At 40.9% G+C, this 16,253-nt stretch overlaps 1 protein-coding gene across 4 annotated transcripts in view; it reads right to left on the minus strand.

Moving 5' to 3' along the window:
- Positions 1 to 16,253, minus strand: part of hdac5 (histone deacetylase 5) — a 234,513-nt gene that overhangs the window by 161,794 nt on the left and 56,466 nt on the right. For all 4 annotated transcript variants that reach the window (XM_069904642.1, XM_069904638.1, XM_069904639.1 and 1 more), the window contains 2 exons: positions 16,210 to 16,253; positions 14,961 to 15,149 (listed from right to left, as the gene is read on the minus strand). The exon at positions 16,210 to 16,253 is cut by the window's right edge and continues 132 nt beyond it. In XM_069904642.1, the coding sequence (XP_069760743.1) occupies positions 14,961 to 14,982 (22 nt within the window). In that variant the 5' untranslated portion in view covers positions 14,983 to 15,149; positions 16,210 to 16,253. The remainder of the gene's footprint in view (positions 1 to 14,960; positions 15,150 to 16,209) is intronic.

The raw sequence follows: 16,253 nt of genomic DNA on the forward strand, positions 1-16,253 counted from the left end.
GGAACTCATCAGGTCATTCTTTGCATCAGTCGCTGACCCACAATAAAAAATGCTATGTTCAGCAGTGTATTTCAATGACTACAAACGTACAGAGTCCAAAACCCTCCAGTTCTCATTCAGCACTACTTTGCCATTGGTGCATCAAAACATTACAACTTATGAGCATGAGAATATAAATGCTTGGTTAGTCAAAGGACAAAAAAAAAGTAAATCCAAAATGACCAATGACATACTGGAAGAATGATAGAGTAGTTAATAAAAGTCACAAGTAAATGGTCAATCTCTCTTTAAAACATGAACATTATTTCCACCATTGCTTCAAAGTTACCCTTGGGTGATCTAACCAACAGTAATCCTATCAAATCAGCAATATAATTATGAATGTTCTCTCTAAATTACACATTTTCTGGTAGTAGGTCATCAATACTCTTTCTTGCCGATTTGCCTACCGTCAATTGTCATTTCTGTTTTGCTTCTGACACCAACTTCAAAAATAATAATTTTTTTTAAATGCTTTAATTAAAAATTCTTCAAGAGTTCTTCTCTGTGAATCTCACATCTCAGAAAATTTCAATTTCTCAACAATGAATAGATGGAATGTCTGGGACATGAATACATCAACTGAACAAGGAGAGAGAAGCTGAAAAATGAGTTTGAAGCCACAGAGGCAGGTGGCTCTTTCTGCCAACTCCAGCACACATAATCATTTATTAACCACTGTAAAATGCAAAACAACCCCAAGATGAACAATGACAGAAAAATAACTCCAAATGCAAATTTACAAGCAATTCAATTTTCCAAAGAATTCCCATGAAAATAGTTTGAGATTCTATACAATCTATGCAAAATTAATTTAAGATGATCATAAAGCCAGTTGCTTAAAGTTATCACAAGGAACCTTAAAAATCTGCAGTATTTGAATGGAAAATTATTAAAAAGGCAAGGACAAGTAGCAAAAAGTCTAATCTTTAATAGCAAGCAATAGCAAGGGGATACTACAACCTTTTGATTTGATAGATGATTCAGCTGTCAGGTTTTGTAATACCGTTACCAAATTTCAAACGAGCAAATGCCCTTCCAGAGCCTACCTGGGGTGGGAGGTTGCTCTCATTGGGTTACCTTGTAGTAGAATGTTCAAGCACAGGCAGCTCTGCAGCAAACTGTTCAGTTATGCAACCAGGGTACGAATGCAGTGAGATTCTAACTTGTTTCTCCATCTGGTCATGTTACACTTGAGATTTCTCTTTATGATTCATGCCTCACTTGTGGGGATTTATACGATAATCAATTACATCACGAGGAGAAACTATCCCTTTTTTTAAAAAAAGTCCATGTCATCAATTTTAAAATAGTGGAAATTCATTAATTGCCATAACAGATTAAACCAATTTGACAAATCAAACCACAAAATTAAAATGCATATCCAATTCTTGTTTTCTGATCCACCTCAGTTCACTCTCATGAACATTGCCTCCATGTCAACTGATGCTGCAACATCTCCTTAACTCCCATAAATCCAGCTATAGGAACAAATCCCCTAATGGTAGTTACAGTGGTAAGAAATAATCAAGAGAAAAACTACAGTTAAATATTTTGACATCTAGCATGCACCATACTGGTCAGGCATTCCTTCATCTCTTGAAAGTGCACCTCACATTTGCACCCAATGGATTCAAACAAATAGCTTACGCGCAAAAAACCTTATTCTGCTGACTATAAATAATGCGAGAGCCAATCGATCCACAAAAGTAGTTGTTTTTTTAAAAGCAACTTTATAGCTTCTTTGACTAAAACTAGAGAGAGTGTGAATCAGTAAATTCAGGCCAGTTAGCGACCGTGGAAAGAGAAACCGAATGAATGACATGAAGCTCTTCAAACTGAAAAGTTAAGTTGTTGCTCTTTCCACAGATGCTGCCTGTCCTGAAGGGAGTTTCAAGGATTTACTGTCTTTATTTCACATATCCGACATAGGAAAATTTTCCAGTTTACATATTGCAAGCTTATATCTGCTGATTTACTCACCTTGGAGTTCATCTACATCTCACCATACTTTAAACTAATACCACACATCTGATTACAGATCCCAGGATTTCCTGAAGTTAAAGCAGACAAAGTTGAGCCCCACTTATAGATGCCAGACCTTGATGCTCTATGATGCCACGATAAAGATTTCTTCAAGATCAGATTTGATGATCAGACTCCGTTTTTCCCCCCCCAAATAGTGCAAAAAAATCGGTAGAATGGCGGCAATTTCCGTTTCAAGTGTGTCCAGTAGAATTTAAATTAATTATTTTTTCTTAAAGAGCAAGCAATCCGATTTCAAACATTTTTCAAAAGTGTGCCCTCCCTCCAACCTGCTCTTGGGGGGGTAGGAGGGGAGCGTGAAGGAGCCGGGCATGAAATTCGGAATTTGAAATTAAAAGTACCTGTACTGTAGCCCTCTCCCAATCATCTCCTCCTGTAAGTTTTAACTTTTAATCATGATCTTATGACCATATGCAATTACTTTTATTATTGCATACAGTGCTGTATTATTATGTTCTTCTTCTTTCTTTGGCTTGGCTTCGCGGACGAAGATTTATGGAGGGGGTAAAAAGTCCACGTCAGCTGCAGGCTCGTTTGTGGCTGACCAGTCCGATGCGGGACAGGCAGACACGATTGCAGCGGTTGCAAGGGAAAATTGGTTGGTTGGGGTTGGGTGTTGGGTTTTTCCTCCTTTGCCTTTTGTCAGAGAGGTGGGCTCTGCGGTCTTCTTCAAAGGAGGCTGCTGCCCGCCAAACTGTGAGGCGCCAAGATGCACGGTTTGAGGCGTTATCAGCCCACTGGCGGTGGTCAATGTGGCAGGCACCAAGAGATTTCTTTAGGCAGTCCTTGTACCTTTTCTTTGGTGCACCTCTGTCACGGTGGCCAGTGGAGAGCTCGCCATATAACACGATCTTGGGAAGGCGATGGTCCTCCATTCTGGAGACGTGACCCATCCAGCGCAGCTGGATCTTCAGCAGCGTGGACTCGATGCTGTCGACCTCTGCCATCTCGAGTACCTCGACGTTAGGGGTGTGAGCGCTCCAATGGATGTTGAGGATGGAGCGGAGACAACGCTGGTGGAAGCGTTCTAGGAGCCGTAGGTGGTGCCGGTAGAGGACCCATGATTCGGAGCCGAACAGGAGTGTGGGTATGACAACGGCTCTGTATACGCTTATCTTTGTGAGGTTTTTCAGTTGGTTGTTTTTCCAGACTCTTTTGTGTAGTCTTCCAAAGGCGCTATTTGCCTTGGCGAGTCTGTTGTCTATCTCATTGTCGATCCTTGCATCTGATGAAATGGTGCAGCCGAGATAGGTAAACTGGTTGACCGTTTTGAGTTTTGTGTGCCCGATGGAGATGTGGGGGGGCTGGTAGTCATGGTGGGGAGCTGGCTGATGGAGGACCTCAGTTTTCTTCAGGCTGACTTCCAGGCCAAACATTTTGGCAGTTTCCGCAAAGCAGGACGTCAAGCGCTGAAGAGCTGGCTCTGAATGGGCAACTAAAGCGGCATCATCTGCAAAGAGTAGTTCACGGACAAGTTTCTCTTGTGTCTTGGTGTGAGCTTGCAGGCGCCTCAGATTGAAGAGACTGCCATCCGTGCGGTACCGGATGTAAACAGCGTCTTCATTGTTGGGGTCTTTCATGGCTTGGTTCAGCATCATGCTGAAGAAGATTGAAAAGAGGGTTGGTGCGAGAACACAGCCTTGCTTCACGCCATTGTTAATGGAGAAGGGTTCAGAGAGCTCATTGCTGTATCTGACCCGACCTTGTTGGTTTTCGTGCAGTTGGATAATCATGTTGAGGAACTTTGGGGGACATCCGATGCGCTCTAGTATTTGCCAAAGCCCTTTCCTGCTCACGGTGTCGAAGGCTTTGGTGAGGTCAACAAAGGTGATGTAGAGTCCTTTGTTTTGTTCTCTGCATTATGTACTGCATTATTATATACTGTATTATTATGTTTAATATGTTTTAGTGTCTTGGGAAGTGTTTTAAATGCATCTAAAAGTAAAATATATACCAAGATAATAATTTGACTAACTGTCACTAAATAAGGACCATATGTACTGGTTCCGACTTAAATACCAATTTGGGTTAAAGACAGACCTAGGTAACAGAACTTGTATTTAACTCAGGGACTGACTGTAATCATTGATCTTGGATCTCCTGCCAGAATAACAACCTTCCAACATGACCCTGGTTTCTCCAGGCAAGCTAGGTTTCAAATCCAAACCATCAATTGATGGACCCCATGCATCTTTATCTTCTGATTCAGCACACAAGGGTCCTTGTCAAGTTCCGTCCAAAAACCTCAGTCGCCTCCTCAAAAAAATTAAAACAAATTTGTAAGACATGACCTGACCCGAACAAAGGCACATTAACCGTCCTTAATCCGACCAAGTGTTTGCAAATGTGTACAAATCCTCACCCAAGGATTTCCAGCCACAGATACAATTTCCAGGATGATCCTCATTTTCCTCTTCAGCAGAGGAAGAGCATTGTCTACTCTCTGGTCATCCAGGACTTCATCTGTTGATAGTGAGGAATTTAAATATCTTGTCAGGAGCCCAGCAATTCCTTCACAATAATCTAAATATTCCCCAATCAGGTCCATCTTTCTTAAAGCTCTTCAAAAGACCCAGCAGCATTCCTCTTTTTTTTATGGCTACATTGGTACTGCCTCACGCTCCCATGATGAGCTCATCAACTTCATTCACTTCGCTGCCAGCTTCCGCCTTGATGTCAAGCTCTCCTGATTCATCTCAACAACACTCTCCCCTTTCTAGATCTCGGTCTCCATCTCTGGAGACGAGTTTTCCACTGACATATTTTACCAACTCCTGCATCCATCTCCACCACACTTCGTCACACCCTGTCCTGTGCAAGGATTCAAAATCAGAATTTATTATCATGAGATTTGGTGTTTTGTGGCAGCATTGTAGTGCAAACATTCAGATTATAACCATCTTACAAACACTACTATAAAAATAAAAGTGCACAAAAAAATAAGGCAGTGTATTTGGTTCATTGATTATTCAGGAATCAGATGGCAGCGGGGAAGAAGCTGTCCTTGAGCATTTGAGTGCTTATCTTTTGGCTCCTGTAACTTTAACTTTTCCCTGATGGTAGCAGAGGGAAGAGGGCATGGCCTAGGTGGCAGAGGTCTTTGAGGATAGAGGCTGCTTTTTATTTTTAAAGAGACACTGCCTCACATAAATGTCCTCTATTCTATTCCCTCCTCGCAATTTCTGTCTCTACCACATCTGGAATTTCCAGCACTTACAGCAGGATCCCCCACTACCAGACACATCTTCCCTTCTCCCCACCTTCCGTAGGGTCCGCTCCCTCCATGACTCCCTTGTGCATCCATCCCTCCCTACCAATCAAGTTCCGGCACCCTCCCCTGTGGCCACAGGAGGTGCCACACTTGCACCCACATGTCCTGCCTCACTACAGTCCAGGGCACCAAACAGGCCTTTCAAGTGAAGCAACAATTCACTAGTGTATCTGCAAGATTGATTTAATGCATCCAGTGGTCCTTTTGTCATCTCCTCTACGTCGGAGAGGCAAGGCGCAGACCGGGAGATCACTTTGCTGAGCACCTTCGCTCTGTTTGCACAGGGACCTCCCAGTGGCCAACCATTTCAGTTCTGCATCCTACCCCCATACTCACATGTCTGTTCATGGCCTCATGTGCTATCCCACCGAGACCACCTGCAAACTGGAGGAACACCACCTGATTTTCTGTCTGGGCACTCTCCAGCCAACTTCTCCAGTTTCTGCTAACCTACTCTCCTTGTTCCCTCTCTTCCCTACCTTTCCATCAGCTCGCCATCCGTTTCCCTCTCATTTCACCTGGCCATCCTCCTCCCCGTTTACTGCTGTGCCCTCCCTCCTTTCCCCACCTATTACCTTCTGCCTTTGGGACCATGCTCCTCCCCCACCTCTCCCACCCTTACCTTTTTTACATATTTGGAAGGCCTCAAGGCCAAAACATTTTTGCTATATAAAGTACACTGTTTGACCTGCTGACTTTCTCCACTCCTTCTCCTTGACAGATAGTGATCTGAAGTACTAATTTAGTACCTTGCCGACTTCCTGATTCCAAACACAAATTCCCTCATTTTTCCTCAAGTGGACCAATCCTCTCCAGTTGTCCTCTTGTTTTTAAAGCAAGTATAAAATACATTGGGATTTCCTTTAATCCTATTTGCAAGGACACTGCATGGCTCCTTTTGCCTTCCTAATGCCCTCCTTGTGCTTTTTCCTGACATCTTTCTTAAGGGTCTTATGTGACCAGTTTCTCTTTCTACGGATGCTGCCTGAGATTTTGAGTGCTTTCATCATGTTCTGTTTTTATTTCAGATCTTAAGACCTGGTTCTTAATGGTGGAGCAACTGCATTTACTTAAATTAATTAACTATGTTCCATTGTCAGCTCAAGTTTACACAGGTTAGAATGAGGCAAGACTGGACAATTACACATTCAAGGCTACGGTTACACAGGCAGGGATGCAGAATTCTACAGCAGATGAGCAAAACCAGGGTAATTTATAAGAGTTGCAGGAGTAAAGTAATCTGACTTAATGTTGGTCTAGGTTTGCAGACTGGAACACCACTCAGATTATTTACAACCAGAACTGAACTGGCGTAGCCATATAAAAAATGTTGCAACAAGAGCAGGTCAGAGATGGGTTATCCACCTCCTAACTTCCTAAAGCTGGTTCACCATCAATATTGCTTAGGAGGATGATGGAATACTCTCCACTTGCCTGGATAGGATTTGTCCTGGAGCCTCCAGACTGATGCAATCACGAAGGCTCACCAGCGGCAAATCTTTGCAAGGAGATTTGATATCTCACCAAAGTCTCTTGAAAACTTCTACAGGTATACCATGGAGAGCATTCTGTCTGACTGCATCACTATCAGGTTCAGGTGTGCCAACATTAGAGCAGGAAAATAAACTCCAGCGGGTTGTTAACTCAGCTTGCAACATCACGGGCACCAGTCTTCACTCCATCAAGGACATCTACAAGATGTCGGGTAAAAGGTACAGGAGTCTGAAAACAAGCACTCAGCAGCACAAGACAGCTTCTTCCCCTCAACCATGAGATTCCTGATTGAACAATGAACCACAGGCACTACAGGTTTGTATTTTTCTTTTTCTTGCACTACTTTATTGGTCTTGAAATGTGGCTTAAAGAAATATTTGTACTGAAATGCTATGGCCAAACAACAAATTTTTGTGATATGTTCATAACAAATTCTAAATTCTGCAAAGGTTTCAGCCACAATGTCACTTAAGCAGCTCGATACCATACAGAGTTTTACAGCACCGTAACAAGCCATTCAGTCTGCTTGCCCATGCAACCCATGCTTTCTCAACCTCTCCTGTCCACCACAACTTATACAGGCCATAGCATCCCTCATTGTCGGCACCTGATCACTTCACTGCTGACACAGCATTAGCTGCTTGTACCATTTACAGTATGTACTGCAACAACTTATCAAATGCCTCAGAGAGCACCCTCCAAACCTATGACCACTAACAATTAAAGGTCAAGGGTAGCCCAAGTCTGGGAACACCACCACCTGGCAGCTACCCTCCAAGCTACATCCTGACATGGAAAAAAAAAAATCCATTGCCACAGGGTCAAAATCCTGGAATCCCCTCCATACTAACATCAGGGATATACCCGCTGCAACAGATCAAGGAGATGGCTAGACTGCTCACACCCATCTTCTGAAGGGCAATTGGGGATGCAAGCCACATCATTTGAATGAATAAAAACAAGCTCAATCTGTTCGGTTTCAGAATAATGCTAAAGAATGACGCAGTTTGGGGTGAGTAAATGGAATTTGTAACTGGGGAAAATGTTTAACTTTATTGTCATCTGATTTCTCAAGTACAACCCAACGAAACAGCATTCTCCTGTCCTCAGAGCAAAAGATGCAGACATCCAACCAGATATAGCACACATACAAACAATACATGATAGGTATTCATATGTACAGATAAATATTGTTTCATAAACACAGTCAGTGTGAGCAGTTCGTTGGATCGTTCAGTGTTTTCACTGCCCGTGGGAGAAAGCTGTTCCTTAGCCTGGTGGTGCTGGCTCTGATCCTCCTGGATCTCTTTCCCAAAAAGAGCAGCTGAAAGATGCTGTGTGGGGGTTGGGAGGGGTCCTCAACGGTTTTGCACACCCTCTTCAGAAAATGATCACGGCAAAGGGGTGGGTGGGTGGGTGGCGGGGGAAGTCTCCAGTGATCCGCTCTGCCACTCTTATGGCCCTGTGGATTTACCTCTGATCCAATTCAAATGCAGCTGGCCAGCACACTCTCAAAAGAGCTCCTGTAGGCCAGTAACCTTGTTTGTTTTAGTCTTCTCGGGAAGTGCAGAAAGGGAATGGTTCACACATAAGGACAAATTTCATGATGGATCAGGGTTGGGAGCTGAAATCATCAAGAGTGAGAAGTTGCCTCAGAGAATAGCTGAGGGGACAAACACACATGGAAAGAGATCCAGCAATAATGGCTTACATTGAGGGCAGGAGGGAAAAATGTAGCTTAAAAATCACAAAAATCATCTTGGCCAAGAGCTACTCGATGCTATCTTCCAAGACTAGTGAAGCCTTACCTGTTGCAACTTCCCAAAAGTGGGCATTCATTATAAAATAAATCATGCATGCAGAGGCCAAATTGGATATGTCAACTTGGAATAGGCCTTTGTAAGGAGCAGGCAACCCATCTGATCATATAAGTGGTAGCCAACTCTAATTCCTGTGGATCTCACCGCGATTCAGGATCTGACGGCAGATGTCGATGCTTACAGTGGAATGCATGCAGCATATGGAGATACATGGCTTCATTAACTAAGGATTTGCTGCCTGCTGCACCTCAAGTCAATTATAGCAGCACACATCTCGCTGGCAGCCACAGAGCAAGCAGCTGAAGAACAACAGAAGAAAGCAGGCACCGACAGGACAACCCTACCCCAGATTGTTGCAGAGGAAGCTTAGAATGCTGCAATGTAATTTTCTTTTTAAAATATTTTTTCAAGAAGGCACATCATATCAAGTGTATATCACAATATAGATAAAATTCACATACGAGAAGCCGTCCATAATCATTAACATGATAATTTCTTTAAAATCTGCCAAGGGCTTTATGAAACAATAACAAATTTGAATCCGTTGTGCCCCTATTTTACAAGACCATAAGTAGTACGAGAAGAATCAGGTCATTTGGCCTATCCAGTCTGCTCTGCCATTGAAATCGTGGCTTGTGTATTTTTCTTTTCAATCCCATTTTCTTGCCTTCTCCCCATAACCTCTAAATATACCCAAAGACTTGGCCTCAGCATCCATCTGTGGCAAACTTTTTAATTTAACAATATGCAGCATGGAAACAGGCCCTTCTGGCCCACAAGCCCATGCCACCCAATGACTTCCAACCCCTGTATGTTTTGAAGGGTGGGAGAAACCAGAGCACCGGTGGAAACCCATGCACACAGGGAGAACGCACCACCTCCTTACAGACAGCGTCGGGGTGCGGGCGTAGTGAAAGTGCCGTGCTATCTGCTACGCTAGCCAGGTCAATGCCAATAATGAATTTCACAGATTAACCACCTTCTAACAGAAGAATTTTCTTAAGACATATGGCCCAACAATCTATTTTCAACATGTTCTCCACCTATCCACAAGTCTCAAGTCAAGGACCCCTTCGTTGCTGGAATTTAGTATTGGGAATTTTACCTTAGAATTCACAAAGGATTACCAAAAATTTGAGATACAGAATAAAATTTAGGGAATGTGGAGAAAAAAAGTAAATTTCTTCATGATGCATGCACAAATGTCATGGTTTTAGATTATAGAAAATGATGATATGTACTGCTTTCTAGGAATGCAACCCACACGCAACTCAGAATCACATGTATGGACATTTAACGTTGGCAACAACGTTGCCCAAACCAATTCTAGAAAATACCAAATACTTGTAGAATCATCAGTCAAAATGCAACCTGCAATTAAACAGTGAAGAGCCGAATAATCTCTTCAAATAGCACTGGAGGTGGGATCTTCCTGAAGCTTGATACCTTTCTTTATGTGCTTGAGAGATCTTATTACTGGAGCAGGAAGAATCTCTCTGGTTGCGATTACATTAAAACAGTTGTATGGCATTATGACAACTCTTCATACACCAGTAAATGCTTGGCAAACTTGTGCTGGTCAGCTACGACTCATGAAAAATGTGGGCAAAGAAAGTCCAGATGCCATTTTGAACTTCTCATTGTTCTGGTCTATCCAAAGAAACACCACCAAGTCAAATTTTGTGTCTTTGAATTAAACCTCCAAATTTGAAATCAATTTTACCAGCAGTGCACTAGAGTGCTGGAGAAACTCAAATCATACAGCATTCATAGGAAGTAAAAGATAGACAATGTTTTGGGGTTGAGCACTTCCTTAGAGGGCTGAAAATCAGGCAGACAGCAAAAAGCAAAAAGTGCAGGGAAAGGGAAGGCAGAGGAGCGCAGGCTAACAGGTGGATACAGGTTGGAGGGTAGAAGAGAAAAAAGTGATTTGGGGAGAGGACAGAGGGAGGATGTTAGAGATCAACTGAACGCAGAATGGAAGATCACTTCTTTGAACACCTTCGCTGCAACAGTAAGGATGTCTCAGTGGCCAACTACTTTGATTCCACAGCCCAGTGTCACAGTGACATGTCTGTCCATGGCCTCGTATATTGCCAAGTTGTGGCCACCTACTAATTGGAGGAATAACATCACACATTCCATCTCTGCCGTCTCCAACGAGACAGCATCAATTTCTCCAAGTTCCTGAACCCCCTTCTCTGGTTTCCCCTTCCTCCAGTCTCCCCACTCCCTTCTTTTCCCTCTCCTGTCAGTTACCTTTCTTTTCCCTCTGCCCCATCACTTCTCAGATTCTCTCTCTTCTACCCCCATACCCCAAACTTGTATCCATCATTACCGCTTAACTGTTAGCTGCGTTTCCCACCCCACCCCCCACCAAACTTTTATGCAAGCATATGCTTAATTTTCAGCACTCCTGAAGGGTTCAGTCCTGAAACATCGACTGCTTTTTACTTTCTGTGGATGCTGAGTTTCTCCAGCACCTTTGTGTACTGCACAGCCAACATCGACTTGTTGAAATCAAAGTATGTTTGATGGGTAACAGAAGGGGCTGATGAGTGCAATGCATAGAAGAACTTTCAGGTGGCGTTTCACAACTTGCATATTCATTGAAGGGCATTCACACAAAGTACTGAAAAATAAACTCAAAACAATGATCAAAGGCTGAGGGAAAATATTTCATCGTCACAGACTGGCATATTTAAAGCAATGATTAGTAAGCTTATTAAAGGTTATGGGGGAGAGGGAGGAAAGGCAGGAGAATAATACATCATCCAAGATTCAGAGCAGACTCAGGCGGCCAAATTGCGTAATTCTGCTCCTTATCAGCTTATTCCATCGATATCTTCCTGGACAAGAACAACTGCTTTTCTTGATGTTTAATAAGCATAGCATTAACTTAGGTGCCCAGATAACCCTTAACAAACAGAGTTAAGGTGATTTATAGTAAAGAGGATAGTGTTAAGATTGCAAGTGAGTATCAATTAGCCTGCGAAAATGCAAGGCAGGTGCAAAACAAGATTTAACATAGTTAAGTGCAATGTGATATAAAAGTCCAATTCTAACGTATGCAATACTGGAGAGACCTGGAGCTACATGCACAAATTTTTAGAAGATGAGATTATGCCTGACAAGATGATAAAGGTTATAGGATCCAAAAGTTTATAAAGATTAGAGTATAGAATCAAGGTAATTGTTGAATTTGTAAAAATCTTGGGATCAGTTACAATTGGAGTTCTATGTCCAATTCCATGCTCTGTACTTTAGGAAAGGATGTGAATAGATGAGAATCGACTGCAATTGTCAGAAATGCTGATTTTTAGAGAAGAGGCGGTCAAGATTTAATGGAGGTTTTCAACGTCATGAAAGGTTGGTGCAATGTCAGTAAAATAAAACTTTTTAATGGGAGTGGGATTGTTAAGTAGATAACACAGATTTAACATGACTGTTTAAGCTACCAAAGGTGACAGTGACATGTTCACATGATTTGCAATAATGATCTGATATTGTTGCTTGTTAGGATGGTAGAAGTATATTCAAAAGGGACCGTAGTACAGTAGAAGTCCGAAAATTTGGACTGCTCGGGGACTGGGACAGTCCAGATGTTCGCATTCTTGGGCAGTACTTTTAAAATTCAAATTTAAGGAGGAATAAAGAGACGAACAGGTAAACTTTGATAGTCTATTCATTCGAAAATACAGCGTGCTCCACTTAGCAAAACAAGCAGTTTTCAAGAAAAATAAAAATGCTGCTGTGCATCTGTGGACACTTATGCATGCACGCACAAGAAAAGCCTGCTAAGTTTTAAAAAGTTTGAGGGTTTTCGAAAAGTCTGTATTCTTGAGTGGTTTGGACTTCTATTGTACTTAGAATGAAAACAAATACAAGGCGATGGGAGCTTGCATTGAGTGGTGGCATTGATTTGCTGTGTACAGTGGGCTCATTCTATATTGTAAAGCCTGAGCAAAATTCTCACAATAATCTTCGCTGTTAATCCAAGCAAACTCACGCCTTATGAAATTAACACTTTCAATAAGTGTCATTCTGGTTTTAAATTATCACAGACATCCCCCTCTCCCAACAACTTTATAAGCTTTCGTCTCCTATTCATTTCTGACAAAAGGTCTCGGACCCGAGACAATGACGATTTTTCTTTCCACAGGTGCAGCCTGACCTGCTGAGTGTTTCCAGCATTTTCTGGTTTTGTTTTACATTTACAGCATGTTTTTGTTTTTTTAAATTTCAACTTTTATAAGACATAGGAGCAGAATTAGGGCCTGTCAGCTCATCAAGTGCTTTATCCTGAAATAAAAGCTGAAATAATAATAAAAGCAGAATGGACACTAAATTTTCTACATGACCACTGTAATCAGTAACATTTCATTTCTCTACAGTTAAAACTTACTGCATGTGAATATATCCATATTGTACTGCTCAATAAGGAGATGGAGGCAGTCCTCCAGTCAACGAGTTCATTGCAAAGGCATGTTAAACTGATTTCCGGAAACGACATTCTAAATGGCATGGAACCAGTTGGACTAAATTGGAAAAGTTGAGGGAAACAAGTTTATGTGGAAAATCTGTAGGTGGCTGAAAATTGATGGGACATTAATTTCAATTAGGGAATGAACAAAGAAGATCAATGAGCCCTACTTTCTGTCAGTCTCAAGACTTACTCTTGAACTGAAAGACGTGTATTCACTAACAATAGTCATTGCTGCCTTTATCTTTCACAGTTTCTAATTGCACACACATAAAATATCAAACTTAGTTTTGGTTTATTCTCTTAATGTGTGTACATTATTACCTGGCCTAACCACAAACTCATTTAAACACAATCAACCTGGTTTAATCAATTAGAGTACAACTGAACTCATATTAACCTGCTCATGCTGTATGGTAAAATTATGTAGCCTGTCAAGAAGAACTAGTAAAGACCAAGACCTTTCAAGGACATAGAAAACATTAAAGATTTATTTCTGAATAGAACATGCAGCAAGAATTCAGTTTGTTTATAGATTGCAAGCATTCTTGTGAAGCAAAAACAGAAAATGTTGGAAAAACTCCACAGTGAAAGCATGTCCTTGGACTAATATATTCATGCTTAATACAGTAGGTTTCCGATTATCCAAAATGCTTGGGAAGTAACTTATATTGGTTAAACAGATTTTTTTGGATAATCGAGAAATTTCTTTAAACAGCCCAGTGGCATCAGCAGAATACTTGTATCTGCTGTTGTCGATCCCTGACACCTCTCCACCGCTGTCGCCAATCCTGCCTGGGAGCCTGAAGTCTTACCTCCAAGAGGTGAGAGATTTCATGTACAGTCCCAAGGATTGTCCTCCAGCAGAATTTCAGTGACCTCGCTGAAAGGATATTAGGCGGGAGAGTTGGGGGGGTCCTTCAATTCAAATTCTGAGAATGCCACAATGCAATTTAATCACAAATTTGCAGTGACTCATGGCAAAAAAATGTCAATTTATAAATAAATAATCAGTGCTATACTTTCCTTCAATGTGTGAACCTGTGGACAAAAGGTCTCCTTTGTAAAACTGTTTACCTGTAGCCCTATTTGAGCACGGTGGGTCAACAAAAACTTTCAACTTGTCTCAGCCGAAATTTTTTTTGGATATTTGAGAATTTCAGTAGTTTTTTGTTTAATTGGAAACATGCTGTAATACCAAATATTTTCTTTGCTAGAGCTTTAATGGCAACTTCATTTTTTGCTCCTGTGTTTTAATGAAGGGCTCAGGCCCAAACATCAACTGCTTTTACTTCCTATGGATGCTGCTCGACCTGTTGATTTTCTACAGCACTTTTGTGCACTGCTTCTATTCCAGGGCAATTTTGTAGCAATTCTCTCAGCAAGTCATTTTTACTTAAGCATCAATAAAAGCTGTACAAGAAAGAGTGAAAACAAAGCACATTGCACTGCCTTTACTAGTTCACGTGCATATGATAAATCAGAATACAACTGGCTCTGAGTGCCCAAATTGTCATCTGATTAGCTCAGGAACTCTGAGTACTGACACATAATCCAACTTTTAAAAATGTAGCAACACTAAGCACAATTCTGAGCGACCAACATGAAGGTTATTTGGGAAAAAAAACCAATATGTATGAAATAATTTCATTTTATTTTCATTCTTATCATAACTCATTGTGATAAATTTTAACAATGTGCATCCTATTGTTGCAGAATAAATCATCAAACTAATGTTACCATTAATCTTCACCTCATTATAGAAATATTAGTCTAATAAGGAAGTGCTAAAAACAGAAAATATTACCTGTGTTATCTGGTGAGCTCATGATTCAAATGATCAAGATGGAAGCACCTGCCACTCACTGACTGTTTGCAATGCACAGACCAATAGATCTTAAGGAGATTCAAGGTAAATCTGATACTGCTGATTTTTCTACATTAGGCTGGCATCCCTTGCTACATCAGGTATGGGCAATTATTCTCAGGAGTAGTTCTGCATATCAAAAGAGAAACAAGACCATAAGTACATCTTGGAATGCAAATTTCTTCCTTGGAAATGAATCGCATACTTGGGTTACAATTTTTTTTCTCTGATAAACATTAACTGGCAAAATACATTAGAGAAAACACATGATAATTAGTGTTCAACATGCTCATTTTCTTTTCTTGTAACTTACAAATGCCACATTTTAAGAGTGCTTAAAAATATTACATCTTCCTGCAGTTTCATTCATATCCCATCATAAATTTCTGCCCACATTTCTAGCAGGTGCCTTCACAAATGTGTTAAATGTAATCAAAGTACTGTTAGTACTTTGAATAATATTTAATAGAGTAATATCAATTTAATATTTCCTAAAGATTGGTTTGAAAGAAACACCTTTTCCCTCAATTAGCTCGACTTCCTGGCTCATTTTGTTTTTCATTTATAAATAATCAAATTAAAAGAAAATCAAATGATGATGTAAACTTGGGACATTATTTAAAATGAATGTTTAAGTATCTTGAAATGTTTCATTCCATCCAATTCAAAACCTACATTACGATATCTGCAAAAACACACAGATCCTTTATATGAAATTCCTGCATCATATAAACCTTCCCTACCATCTGCTCAACAGAACTTGACAATACACATTCTTTGGCTTTTTGTGAGAGCCACCTTTTAAAACCTGCTGGTAATACACAAAAAAAACACTGCAAAATGTACTAAATGGAATGTCAGAAACAAAGAAGATCCTGCTCTCCATTTCTCTAACAGTCAGAATTTCCAATTCTTTCCAGTTAAAAGTCCGTTGTGGACTGTGCCAAGGCACAGTTATAGATGGACTCATTCCTGCTGAGCCTATCAATGCTCATCCTTTCTCATTGAACAAGAATTGTTGCAACAAGTAATGAGAATCACTTCCCTCAGTCTATAAAAAACCTGCATAACTTTTTTTAATTGTTAAAATTATTGATATTGCACTGCATAATTTTCTCATTTGAAATAGATACAATAATAGCTTGCACTTTTACACATACGAGACTTCCCAAGGCAATGCATACATTACCTAATTGGTTAGAGCAGAAGAGGTAGGTTGCAACCAAAGGTATG

This window comes from Narcine bancroftii, chromosome 12, assembly GCF_036971445.1.
Source record: "Narcine bancroftii isolate sNarBan1 chromosome 12, sNarBan1.hap1, whole genome shotgun sequence".
Lineage (NCBI taxonomy): Eukaryota > Metazoa > Chordata > Chondrichthyes > Torpediniformes > Narcinidae > Narcine > Narcine bancroftii.